We start from the raw sequence: 14,214 nt of genomic DNA, 5'->3' as shown, positions 1-14,214 counted from the left end.
ATCCTCTGCTTGAGAAGCCATAGGTCAAACCACTAGGCCACCACGGTTCGACGCCAACGACTCATACATACCTACCTACGCACCGCAGGTTCCACGCCAACGACCTATATATACGTCCATTACTTGCTTCAATGCAAAAACAACATTCGTTCGATTATGTTAAGGTTCAATTTTAGGCATTGCAATATAGAAGCCTGGCGTACCTACCTATGGGTGATGTGATGTGATGTCTTTTGTATATGACGTGGCTAAAAAAAGTTAAATGGAAACAAAGCTGCATTCAGAGATCTTTGAAAATACTTGCCATCCATCGAATAGACGAATTGTTACGAACGTCGCATGAGTAATTTTGTATATCTTTCATATTCTACATCGCACTTTAGATTTCTAAACACAACTTCTTACTTCCTTCCAACTTCAGTCCCCACAGGCATAAACGTCTACCTGTAACTCTATTCTATTGTACAATCTCCTCACAGAGCGGTGTATTTCCAGCGATTCGCGGGATTCTGACTGAACATCTCCGCTCTTGTCCAGTCATTGCCTTGGATTTCAACGTCTTAGTTGTAGAGATAGAAAGGTCATTCCCCAATAATTGTCGACATACTAACATGTCATCAACATAACGTTTCACAAACCAGAACGATTATTATTGTATTGTGTTGTTTGCCTTGTATAAACATTTACCAGAGCGCTGCGAAACATTAGGTCACGGTGCCACAAAAGGCAACGTATTTCAACCTTCATCGTAAGTGGGGATGTAGCTCAGTGGTAGAGCGTTCGCTTTGCATGTGAAAGGCCCCGGGTTCGATCCCCGGCATCTCCAATTTTTGGAAAAAACAAAATTAGTCATGAAATGATTACGTAAGTCAAGAGAGAATGCTACATGCATTGCATATTGCATTGATCATTCGAGAAACAATGAAATTTTGTATTAGGTAAATATTTTTTTAGGCGTCTTATATAAATCAACCACATAAATCTAGTCATACTCTCTTTGCAGTAGAGTAAAAAAAAAAAACAGCCAAGTGCGTGTCGGGCTACGCGCAATGTAGAGTTCCGTACTAATATGCGGCAAGTATTCAATATTACATTTTGATAATTCATTACATATAGGCACTTTATTTTCTGATTTTTCAAGTCAATAGTTCAGGATTAAAGATTTGTTTTTGGAAGAAGATACCTCACACTGGGTTTAGACGAGAAAAAAATCATCCCTACTTTATATGCAGGAGGAAATCTAATATATATTTTTTTCAGTACCTACCACTTAATCGGCGTGTTAAACATAATATAAAACATATGCAAAATTACAGCTTTCTACCACTAAGTCTCTAAGCTGGGCCGCGGACAGACGTACGGACATTGCGAAACTATAAGGGTTCCTGTTGGACTACGGAACCCTAAAAATAAATTGAATTTGTTAAAATTACGATTCGTTTGTAACCCTTCAGGTAAGTACAAAATTAGCGTAGTACCTATGCGTGTCCAAAGCAAAGCGTAGCATGTCTAAATTGGCGGGGCCTGAAAAAGGGTTAACAGAATGCAATTTTCCGTTTCGTAATAGAAAAATAAACTTTATTTTATTCTTCAAAACAAAAAATGATAGATTAAGCGCGTCAAGGTCGGGAGTGCGGCCAGTGATGTCACGCCGTGCTAGAAAGTGTCGCACGTAGTATCGGCACGCGGAACATTAACTGGCTAATCGTCATCATTTTTTGTATTGACAAAAGAAAAAATACATATAAATATAATTTAAGTGACATACGAATTAGATTTTTTTAGGACGAAGCCTATTGTAGTAAATAAAAGTCATAGAGTAAGACTTATTATTTTTTTATTAAGTCTTTGAGGATCAGGGCATCAGCCAAGAGGCCATTAGGTACTCGAACGCTAAAATTAAATACGTAAATAAAATCGACTTGTAATTGCAAAACATTATGAATTGATGAGATTTCAACGCCATGTCATTCTTTGGTCAATTGTTACGAAGAACAATTCATCAGTACAAACTGAAATTCGATTTTTATTACAAAAAAATTACATAGCATGATAAGAAGCTAAAGGCATAGAGTCAAAATTTAAACACATCAAAAATCGAATGATAGCGTAAAATTAACTATACCAGGTAAGATCTGTGAATAAATAATTTTATCACGAGTAATATTCATTAAAAACGCACATGAAACCATATAATTTATATCCATATACGCTACAAGCATATTCATGCTGGACAATTTAAATTTACACATCTCTATAACATCACTTAAATGTATAGAAGGGAATTAATACCACCGAGTTCATTTCGCAATTTTACTCTTTTTAACACTAAATTTCCAATCGATTTTACCAAATATATTGAACACGATTTGAATACATAACGGACTCTCACACTTTACTACTCTAGCAATTCTAGTTATACAGTGAACACATTTTAATTTAGAAAATACCTACTATATTTAACTTAAATTCCTCGTTTAGAATCAGGTTTGTTTGTTTTTAAGTTCACGATTTAATAAGATTATTCATTTCATAGTAAATCATTGAGAAAGCTTTCCATCTGAATGCACAATCACATTCTAAAACAGACAAATCGATATCACTATGCTATAGATGTCTTTTGCTGTAGGCATTAGGTAGGATATAGATAATTTACGCTTTTTTTATCTTAACAACTAATTTACACCATCAATGAGTCGAAATACGTCAAAACAGGAATGTAAACCAATCGTGGAATCACGCGGCTAAACATCATAACACTTTTGATTTGAGTCTTAATGAGATACGTTAGTGTCCTTATTCACTTCGATTTGTTCACTTGGCGCAGTTGAAGAAGATCAGTATTGTGTCAACGCCGCGTCTGCGCACTTGGGACTTGGCGATTGCGTTCCTGTGGCGCGCACATTCCTGTTGAGATCGACAGTGGGGGTCGCAGTGGCTGGGGTTGCAGGCGAGCCGGTGGTAGGCGCCGTGGCGGCACTGGGTGAACACTCCGGGGGTGTCTGTGGGGGGGCGCTAGGCACTCGGCTCGGGGGTCGCGGGGGCCGGCGGCGGTCGGGGCAGCGACTCCAGGGAGTCGGACGCGACCGAGGGCACGGACGGCCTCTCCGAAGCGGCCGGCGACGGAGCATCGACATCATTCTGGAACGATCCAACGCGCTCAGCTGAGCCGCTGCACGCTACAACACAGGGCGCGGGGGGAGCGGGGAGGGGGACGGGGCGGGGAGGAGGGGGGCGCACCGTTACTCACTCGCTCGCGACCGCGCCTTACCAATCTGGATAACTGTCTCTTTACGGGGTAAGCTTTACTATTTACCCGACTACGGCGTACTCAAAAGGGCTTTACATCCACTAATCGCAGTAATTAGAATATAACAATGTAACCATGATTAATAAATAGCACAACCGGGTCTTAATCACGACTTAAATATTGCTACAATTATTGCGACGTTTCTGCTACAATGTAGAAGCCATGATCACGAGTAGATCAAGTAGGTACCACTTTGGTTTAGCCGCGCCAGTTTTATTTTATTTTATTTTACATGTCGCGTCGAAACAACACTCGCAATTTCCGATTTTTCGAGATTGTGCTATTATGAGTGGAAATCGCGAAAGTTTAAAACATTACAATGTGACCATGACTCTATTATGCCGAAACTGTTACGCACTGTATTTGAGTTAAGACTCTATTTCTTGAAAATTGTGACTGCTCTGCGGCTCTCACTGTGAATTATTTTATAAAAAGGTCTTTCCTCGCGCTATTACCCAGCCGCTCGGCCGTTGTATAATTTAAAATAATGACACCACAGTTCATTATTATGCAACTGATTTGAAAATGCAACGGCACTCTAACCCTGACAAAAGATTGCACAAATTTATTTTTTTCTCATGAAGAAGGCATTTCTTTTTAATACAAAACGCCGTAGTCCATTAGTCCGTAGTCGTTTATTTAGTTTAATTTGAGACGGTTATCTATAGTTTGGTAAACGCGTCGCTATTGTGCTGATGACAATACGCATGGGCTAACTATATCTATGAAAACAAAGTTTGGCCAACAAAATAATATATTTGTTCTAAAATGACTAGAATTACATATAATTGTACCCGATTAGTGGCGTTAGCTAAGGCTGTGGGGCGATAAGGGTGGATTCATGAATGGTGCTACATTTTTGGCCAAAAAGGAATGGAAGATGGAGGGCTGTTTTTTTATATGATAGGGGGCCAACGAGTTAACCTTCCACTGCCCACAGACTGCAAAAGGACTACTTCAATCAACTTTGCGAAATAAACCCTATAAACTTTTGGGCTGCTATCCTAAAGCTAAAAATCCGTGGGCAGGAGGAGGATAAAGTGAGATAGAAATACAGCCCCAAAATCAACTCAAGTCATTCTTTCAGAGCAATAACTATGAATCGAAATGACTTAGTATGTTTAACTATAGTTTCAACATATGCTAATTTAAAATAAAAGTCAAAAATTTGCAAAACAGCTCTCTCTAAAACTAAAGTTTATGTATTTAAGCCTGTAGTTCTCACTCTAACGTCAGGAGATTTACATCAAAAATTAAATTGTAGGAGAAGCAGGAGGATATGATTGGCCAAACCTGTAGTGCCACTTATGTAGATGAAATTGAGCTTAAAATAATACAATGAAACTAAATATTGTATGAACTGTGAGATACTATGACAAATCAAATCCATGTAGGTTTTTAGATTTGAAATTGCTGAAAAAAATACTTAGCTCTTAAACCAAACTTAGCAATGAGTGGAATAAAAATCGGAAACACCAAAAATCCATGGATTTAACATGTCAGAAGTTTAAATCGTAAGTTAAGGTGGGGTAAGTTAACTACGGGGAAATTGAAACGGTAGTCTTTAAACCAAATAAATTATAAGGTGAAATACTAAACGTGATACGAAATTAGCGCTTCATTTAATTGGTCTTATTCAATTTGAGGTGTCAATTTGGTGTGGAGGTGTGAGCTGAGTTTAGAAGATAGGCAGCAGCGTATTCTTGGCAACCTTAAATTTTATACTGCGCTCGCCAACCCGTAAATGGAGTGGCCCTATGCTCAACAGTGGCCGTCCCACGGCTGAATGCTGATGCTAAAATATGAACATCCTTATCATTCCAATTTTAACAATTAAGTAAATGTATTATTGTCCAGTATTAACTTTTTTTTTTTTTTTTTTATTTGACTGGATGGCAAACGAGCAAATGGGTCTCCTGATGGTAAGAGATCACCACCGCCCATAAACATCTGCAACACCAGGGGTATTTCAGACGCGTTGCCACCTACCTAGAGGCCTAAGATGGGATACCTCACGTGCCAGTAATTTCACCGGCTGTCTTACTCTCCACGCCGAAACACAACAGTGTAAGCACTGCTGCTTCACGGCAGGATTAGCGAGCAAGATGGCTAAGCTAGAAACACAAATTTTGTATCACGTTTAAAATTTAACCTTGATTGCTTTAGGCGTTACTTTGCGAAGGTCCACATCAATAAACTTTGCAGTATATTGATATGAACTTCGTAACTTGCTCCTCGAATACCATCGATATCACAGATTCAGTAGTCATATTACAGACCACTGATTACAGTTTCACTTACCCCATCTTTTTTGCATCTAACAAGAACGCGTGACTTTAAATAGTGTGTCGTATCGTCGTACTAGACTCCGTGTTTTTTATAGCATTAGAAAAAGGGTTAACCATCTTGCTGTCGTATTATTGAAAAATGTTTTTTTTTTTTTTTAAATAGTAACCATTACTTATGATACCAAAATAATGTAAATGATCATATATCCTTGCTAATTGTTACATATTTGCTGTGACTTATTTTTCTTTCTAATGCAAAAAAAAGAAGTATAGCACACGCACACACAGATAATTTACAACACAATCAAGGAACACACGCACTCGTCAGATGCAACTAGATATATAATTGTGTATGATGAATGATGAAGCGTGAACTACCCAGCACTTATCGCGAGCGATTGGTGTAGAGGTTATTATGTTACGGACGGAAGACACGAAAACTAGGCATTGTAACATTTAACACATTCTTTATATCCGATTGACAAAAGTTGGTTAACTAATTATAAACCACATGGATTTGTGTTGCTAATAGGCAAGGTAATATATATGAACAAGTATATTTCTTCATTCTATGCAATAATATGGTGAAAAGGTGAAAATATTATTATTATATGTAAGGATCCGGAATTTTCATGGCAGATTTAAATAATTGAGTTAATTTGACATTGATCAAATTATATCGTTATCTACTTTTTTCCACTTGCTTCGAGTAAGAACATTATATTGAATATGTTTTGAAATAATGCATTATAAAGTCGACAAGGCCACACATAACCATTTTATAAACACACCTACCGACCTTCTAAGGGCACGATTTTAAAATAACTATAAATAATTTAAGTATGAATATAAATACAACATTGCACTCTTTTTCATACGAGACGGAAAGTGAGTAAAAAAATAAACATAATATCAAAGTCAGTAAAAGAGTCTTTCTTTTACGTGTTTTAAAATAATGTGCCAATTAAAATTCTGGACCCTGCATATTTATGTTCTGATAAACATTTGGGCTTACCCAGAAAGAAAGGAAAAATATTTCACTCAGAACACAATTTCGTCTTGCTTCGAACTGTAATATGAAATATATTATATTTGAGAATGTGTTTAATGTTTTCTTAAGCAACATGAAAACCACTGCACACAAGAAAACAAAAAACATGCAACAACCTAGAACTATAAATGAGTGTTAAAGTTCTACACGAAAATGAGTAAATAGCAAAAGCGTAGAAAATATAGCGTAAGTAAAAATACACAAGTAATAAATAGCTTATTAACAAATACAAAATCATAATAAAATAGTGAATTTTCTAAACAAAATAAATTGTATATGTGTATATAGCACTTTTCTATCTGATGTTTCTATTGTTTATAATGAGAGTACAAAATCTAATACAATTCTGTATAAATTACTTACTAAATAACCTATATACGAGCCACTAGTTGTAATTTTACGAAAACACTATTTTATAATAATTAAATTCGTTTTTACCTTGTGGAAACGATACGTTGATAATATTAATACAACAACTATATCCAAAGTAGCGGCTTACTAAAACAACTTACAATTTAACAGAAGCTAAACATATATAACACTAGATAACAATTATACCTACATACTTAATTGTGTATAATTTTATAAAATTTAAGCACCTGGTTCTCTTAAAAAATATTCATTTATAATGCTATTAAATATAAACATTCATAGAGTCCATGCGTAATCATTTCATTGTCATACTTTTTAAACAGCTAGCATTTTGCTTTTCTATTGTTCTCTACCAATAACAACTTTTAATCGTTTAAATACTGGCATATAATTTTCTCTAACACTACACGCATACAGTTTTAAAGTCTGTCCATTTTGTTTTCACAAAGCTTCTTAAGACAAGACAATCGGTCTATTTATTCGTTTTTATCTAAAACATCAAAATTAAAAAAAATCCTATACAGGGTTGTATGTAACATCTAAAATGTATGTATAGCACTAAATATAGCACATCCTTTACCGTCTAGCTTACCAACCAACATTTTGTTCTATATCTTTGAACGTCTATGAGTCTATTACATCCCTATAGGTACACGGACACGTTAAGATAATCTATGTGTGTCTGTCACTCCTGGCGTTCACATGTGCCGGCTAAACTTACTGTGAGCGATGTGCTTACAACCCAAGTACGCGCGCCTAAGCGCTCTCGTCACTTTGCCCTGATGATCAGTAAATTAATCAATTTCAAAAATCATAATCAAAACAGAAACGCCGATTCGGTTAAATTTTGAATCTAACGCGCCCTTGTAGCTGCCATTTATTTTTATTCGAATATAAATGAATGTAAAGGTTGCATTCCAATAATGGCAATCGAAACTCACGACCGCGACCCACTGCTTACTATGAATTAATATATCAAAGTGACTTCAGAGTACGATTGAGCATCTATGTCGTATTTGAATTTATAGACGAAATTTATGATATTTTCTTTAGTAGAGTGTGCCAATAAATGAAAATACTTATTTCAGTACGAATACGTTCTAAAGCTTGGGGAAAAAACAGACTATATTAGCTACTTAAACGAAATAGAAAGAACGTTAATATAATATACCGATAGTTTTATCTTTAGGAACACAGTTCCATACGATTCATATTGTATACTATACAAATGAATTTTTGATAGGTCTGTAGGAGTTTTTGATAGGTATTCGATAACATGAAATTATTGTGGAAAATAATAACTTTTTTTTCAAATACCTATGAATTTTATTATTTATAAAACAAATGACACAGCATTTACCAAGAATAGTATGTAGTGACAGTGACTGATTAGGATGAAGCATACTTGTTTAATCTATTATTATCTATATATAAGTGTTTGCATTACTATAAAGATATCATAGATTGACTTATGTATGATTATATTCATTCATTATCAGTACTGTACTGTTGTGCTGACGGTACTTTAGAATTGTATTCTAATATTCTAATGTTTGATAATAATCAAACCGAGAGTCGTGCACCTAATATAAGCAGTGGGTCGCATGACCCGGTCGCGGTCGTAAAGACCGCAACGATATCTTAAAACGCAACAAACGAAGCGACCAAACCGCCGCTATTCATAGAAAACTTGACTTATCTTTTTTAAATAATGGATTAGAGACAAAAGTGAATATCTAAACAGCAACCACATAGGCCTATTACGTATATAGCACACGCACGCATCTTTCAAAATCAATGAACGTCCATCAAATTACAACTAATACCACAATGTTCGTGACACACACCTAGGTCCAAATTTGACAACCTGTCTCGTTCACTCTACAGTTGCGATGGGATTGTATGAAAAAGACAGGGCGAAGGGTTCCAAATGGGCCAAAAAAGTGGACGCCTTTTAGAAAAATTACGAACTCAGTGTAACTTCGATGAACATTCCCATAAAACACACACAAAACTAAAACCTAGGCCACACTTTCAGAAACTGAAAAATTCGATGACATCAACGTCTGCTCGCCTCACGACCGTATTATCTGGCTGAACAAATCAAAGCATATGATCGATATAAGAAATATAGTAAAAACATGCTGGAGTATCGTAAAAACTGTTCTCACCACGCTAACTCCCGCTTTGCCCTGTAATTCACAGCGTTTTAGTTCTATGGCATCTAACACTAATCTATCTGAAAATCGACTGTTTTTACCGTAGTAAGTAGAAGGCTGGAACACTGCTTTTTATACACAGTGAAAATGACATATCACTGCACGAAGCTTTGTGTAAAAAAAAAGTAATTTTGACCACGGTTTGAAACTAGTTTCAAAAATACTAGTTAATTCCGTTTTAGTACCGAAAATACCGGCACTAAAGTACAGTCGAGTGCAAAAATATGGACTTATGTAACCCATCAAAAATATATACCACAGAATCTTATTCCGACGTAATAAGGCCGTGGGAACATATTTTTGAGTAGTTTGAACAGATATATGCTTTGTGCATGGCTTGCCGTGGCATTATGCTGAGCGAGGACTTATTTAGCGTCATGTATGTCTCGTCTGTGTTCTATTGTTAATTGTGATATTTTTATGGCGTTAAATATGTATTTTCTTTCTTTCTTTATACATATTTTTGTACTTGACTGTATACGACATACCGGTATTTTAGGTACCGGTTTCAAACACTGCTTATGATAGGAGATAGCATGTCAAAATATATTACAAATAATAATCAATATTACATTTTTTTTCATGGTGCAGTTTCGAATCCCATCCCAATTTCACTTTTATGCAAATTTACTCTAAAGGTATCGATATGATTAGTCTGCTGCTTTCTTCCAGATATCTTAAGGATACCTTGTATTATTTACCTATATACTAAATATTTCCTACCTGACATCATGATATCACCTTTTTTTTAACAACCGAAGTTTAAAACTCTCATTATAAATTGTATGTGTCTCATATTTACATAGGTAAATATCTTAAAATAATAATAAATTATATAAACATTAATAAATAACCCAAAACCGACAAATAAATGATAGTGTAAAAATAACATATTGCAACGTTTACAAAATATTTAATAAAGTACTTAAAATTACGAACTTCGAATTAGGAAATGCACTTTAAAATTTCCTTTGTAAAGATTGCAATGGAAATCTCGTTTGCAACTTTTAAGCGTCTATAACTTCGTACCAAAACAAGTTTACTGTCAAATAGGCATTTTAGACCATCCATAAAATACGTTACTTATTTAGGGGTGATAGTTTGTGACACATAAACTAACATCTATTTGTGGTTATCATGGACGTGTAACAAGAGGGGGGGGACATTCCTTAAATCGAAGTAATGTACCTTACGGATGGCACCCTATCAAAAGAAAACACGTTTTAGCTTTAAGACTTGTACTAGTTATATTGCCCTCCTAATAAAAAAGGCGCTATCTAAAAAAACACGAGTTCTTAATACTATTGTGTAGCTAAAAACATTCTACATCACGTGGTGTAAATGACAGAAAAGCGTTTTTCTTTGAGATAGTGCCTTTCGGCTTAGGAGGGCAGTATAGTACAACGAAGCTATAGACTCTAACCATTGTTGCCGATAGATAGTTACAAGAAAAGAGAACGAAATGATATATGTAATTTTAGTGGTACAAAAATAGAAAAAAAAAACTATGTGCAATAGAAATATATGATCCTGTTGCCGGATATAGTATTTCTTTCTCATTTCTAATGATTAATTAAACCAATCCATAATAATGTTATTAAAATTACCACTAGGAGCTTTGCTATGTCACTGTTTTTAAATTTAGAGTACTGACCATTATATTACGAGTGTTTTGTAATGTCCAGGCCCGATGCAAAATTAAGCACAAGAATATTAGTGAATTTCAATACGAAATCGCTAATAGCATTTATTTGTACATTGTCAAAGGCCTTATTGTCTAATCGGAATCACAACCGCTTTAACAGTTTCTTTCTGCCACATTGCATGGGATGAGGGTGGAAAGAGATTGTGAATGTGATTGCGAGCGCGAGCGCGTTAGACAATACGGCCTCTGTCCCTACACAGACGCTTGCATGACTTGACGGATACGAAAGTTTAGTGATTAGGATTAAGTATAAGTGTACTGATTTATAGTTGTTCTATTCTAGGTTTGTATTAATCTATTCAAGTGTGTTTGTCCGTTGCCTAATACTTTTATACTACAAACTTTGATAGTTCGAAATCTGGACAATTACTGTAAATTATCTCATGATTAATGATATTTCTTATCAAAAAATATCTTGTTAATTTCAGTTCATTTCTACTTAGATCAAACTTCACTTGTGTTCCCAAACAAGCAACTAGATAATCAAAGAGTTATAATTATTTGACAAAGGAATTCTGACAGGAATTCGCCTGTCAGTGTGTTGATAAAGCGTCAATATCAAAGGGAGAACAGCCCTCTTGAACCAGCAACATAGCAAAGCCCGAGTCACGACAGCGCGAATAGCAAAGACAAGAGATAGAGCACGCCGCGGCGCCACCGGCTGCGCGCGCGCCGCGCCGCCGACCGGATAGTTACCTTCAGGGGCACCGGGGGCACCTCCAAGTGGTAGCCGATGTCGCACAGGCTACGGAGCAGCTCTAACCCTGGAAATGGGGGGCGGGTTTTGAGAATACTATAATTATGTGAGTAGACGTTTGTGGGTGTATACGAGGGGCAGCTGAAAAGTTCTAAGCCTAAGGTAGAAAAAAAAATTCTGTTTTTTTTTACTATTTTTATTTTTCAATATAATCTCCCTTTAATTCAATGCAGCACGGCATAATAAACTGCATTTATTATAGAGCCTTTTGCCAAATAGTCTATTAAAATAATGCCTTCGCAATCAAACAAACACGGTGGCCATTAGCTTAGACGCCTATCTTTGAACCTTGAATTTCTTCGGTGGCATTTCACCCTTTTCGATTCACTGCATAGACTCAGACTTCGACTCTGCATACTGTCTGATCCATGTTTCATCAACAGTTACTATACGGGAATAAACTTCATCTAAACCATTTTCACACAATTCTAAAAATGCCTGACAAGCTGTGAGCATTTTCAGCACCCAACGCGCACTAACTTTTGTCATATGCAAATGTTGATGCAAAATCTCTCCAACTCTTTCCTTACTAATAATACCTACCTACCTAAGGATGCAGCTATTTACCAAACCTTAATTCTGCAATCCTCTAATACTAACTTCTTGACTTTTTCAGTATTTTCTTCAGTCACAACCAATATTGGCCTCCCTAAACACGGATCGTCTTCGATCGACTCCCGTCCAAGTTTAAAAAGTCAACTCCATTTTTTAACAGTGGCATGAGAAGGGCCAGATGCGCCGTAAATACTAGCCATTTCTTAAATAATACTTTTCGGCGATTTGTCACTTTTCGTGAGGAACTTAATAACTGCACGGTGCTCAATTTTCGAGATATGCGTTGACAATTCACACATAATGACCATTATCGTCGGATATCTCGAGATGTAACAAAAGAAACACGACATTTTGTTTTTTTAATTATTTACTTCTTAAAAGGGTTTTTTAGTGGCCAGTACCGCTAACACATATGCAAACTCAAAGTACCTTAGGCTTAGAACTTTTCAGCTGCCCCTCGTATATGAGTGTTGAAATCGCTATTAAACATAATCTTTAAAAATCAAAAGGTTTATTCTGTAAGTAGGCTGCAAAGGGCTCTTTAACGTGTCACTTTTTAAACTTTTTTACTCTTCAGCGTTTTCGGACAGACCATTACTGCCAAGAAGAATCCGCAGAAGAAGCCGCAGGAAACATATCTCAAAACAATACAAGATATATAATCACAAATAAAATACATATAAATTAAAACAATTGGTTGGACCTATTACCTCTCAAGGGGTTCAAGCCCGGGCACGCACCTCTGAGTTTTCCGGAATTTATGTGCGAAATTCCAAATTTACCACAAGCTTTAACGGTGAAGGTATATGTCGTGAATCAACCTGCACACTCCGGCGAAGAACTTCAATCGTGCGTGTGAAGTTCCCAATACGCACTGGGGTCGCGTGTGGACTACCCAAGCCTCATCCTGAAAGGTAAGGTAAGTCCATGTTTGTGTCCCATTACAACTCACCAGCTGGCCTGTTGAGTGCGTAGCGAGACTCCCAGGCGTCAAACAGCCGGTTGTAATACCGCGGCCCGGCGAGGTAAGTCAGGTAGCGGTGAGTGTCCCGCGTGGGGAATATCCGCTCCATGTCCCCGGCTTGTGTCAGCTCGTCTTCAGCCTGTATGAGGTGCCGGACATCGTCCGGTGTAAGGGTCGAGAGGATGTCTCGTAAGTACTGGAAAAAAAAGTTAGTCTATGGTATATTTTTAATTAATAATGTGTTGCCAGTGGCTCTGACACGTGGTACTTGACTGTTGTTGGCCTATTGGAGAGGCTCGGAGTCACACAACGAGCTATATAGGAAGCTATGCTTGGAGTTGATTCGGATTACAGAAGTTCGATTTAGCTCGAAAAATATTCAAGTTGAAGTGGCAAATAGCCAATATTGCAATAGAATAAATGGCAATAGTGGGAGATCCCTTCTTAGGGATAAGCTCGCCTTTGTTCTCTCTCTGTGTATTTGTTTTTTTTTTTATGTGCAATAAAGGTTTACATCTCATACTACATAAATAGCTTACTAGCATCTCATCAATGTCAGCTAAGACGTCCCTACTGGACATGCCTCCCGGCTCTCACTCAGATCGGTCTTGTGCTTTCGCATCCCCGCGATCCCGCGATCTTACAAGTCGTCCTCCATTGTTGGTGGCCTACCGATGCTCGTTCCCGGTCCGCGGACGCCATCGAGACCTTCTGGCCCATCGGTCAGTTACGCATGTGCCCGCCCACTGCACTTTAGTTTCGAATTTTCGGGCTATGTCCGCATAGCTATATTACATTATGCAAGAAACTCACCATGTCCCTTTCTTCCATATTTGTGTAAATTATGTGTTTGTCCCTTTCCTCTTTAGACAAATATACTGTGTACAATCTGCAATCGTATGGTAATCCAGCCTGAAAATGTGAATAAAAAAATATTAAGTGTTCGCGCGAATATTCGCAAATATCTTTATATATAAATTCATGCTGTAGAAT

The 14,214-nt window shown here is 36.9% G+C and overlaps 1 protein-coding gene and 1 non-coding gene across 10 annotated transcripts in view; one reads left to right on the top strand and one right to left on the bottom strand.

Moving 5' to 3' along the window:
- The first annotated feature begins 754 nt into the window (after positions 1–754).
- TRNAA-UGC (transfer RNA alanine (anticodon UGC)) lies at positions 755–826 on the top strand. The gene has a single exon. It is a non-coding gene; the product is annotated as a tRNA-Ala (tRNA).
- Positions 827–1,820: 994 nt separating this feature from the next.
- LOC141439240 (tubulin monoglutamylase TTLL4-like) overlaps positions 1,821–14,214 on the bottom strand; it is a 39,530-nt gene continuing 27,136 nt past the window's right edge. For 6 of the 9 annotated variants that reach the window (XM_074103445.1, XM_074103446.1, XM_074103450.1 and 3 more), the window contains 4 exons: positions 14,035–14,133; positions 13,210–13,417; positions 11,642–11,709; positions 1,821–3,179 (listed from right to left, as the gene is read on the bottom strand). In XM_074103445.1, the coding sequence (XP_073959546.1) occupies positions 2,838–3,179; positions 11,642–11,709; positions 13,210–13,417; positions 14,035–14,133 (717 nt within the window). In that variant the 3' untranslated portion in view covers positions 1,821–2,837. The other 3 variants (XM_074103447.1, XM_074103448.1, XM_074103449.1) reach the window with 3 other exon arrangements.

Source organism: Choristoneura fumiferana, chromosome 20 (genome assembly GCF_025370935.1).
Source record: "Choristoneura fumiferana chromosome 20, NRCan_CFum_1, whole genome shotgun sequence".
In the NCBI taxonomy this organism is placed as follows: domain Eukaryota; kingdom Metazoa; phylum Arthropoda; class Insecta; order Lepidoptera; family Tortricidae; genus Choristoneura; species Choristoneura fumiferana.
The sequence above is the reverse complement of the archived record's forward strand: the minus strand, read 5'-3'. Positions and strand labels throughout refer to the sequence as shown.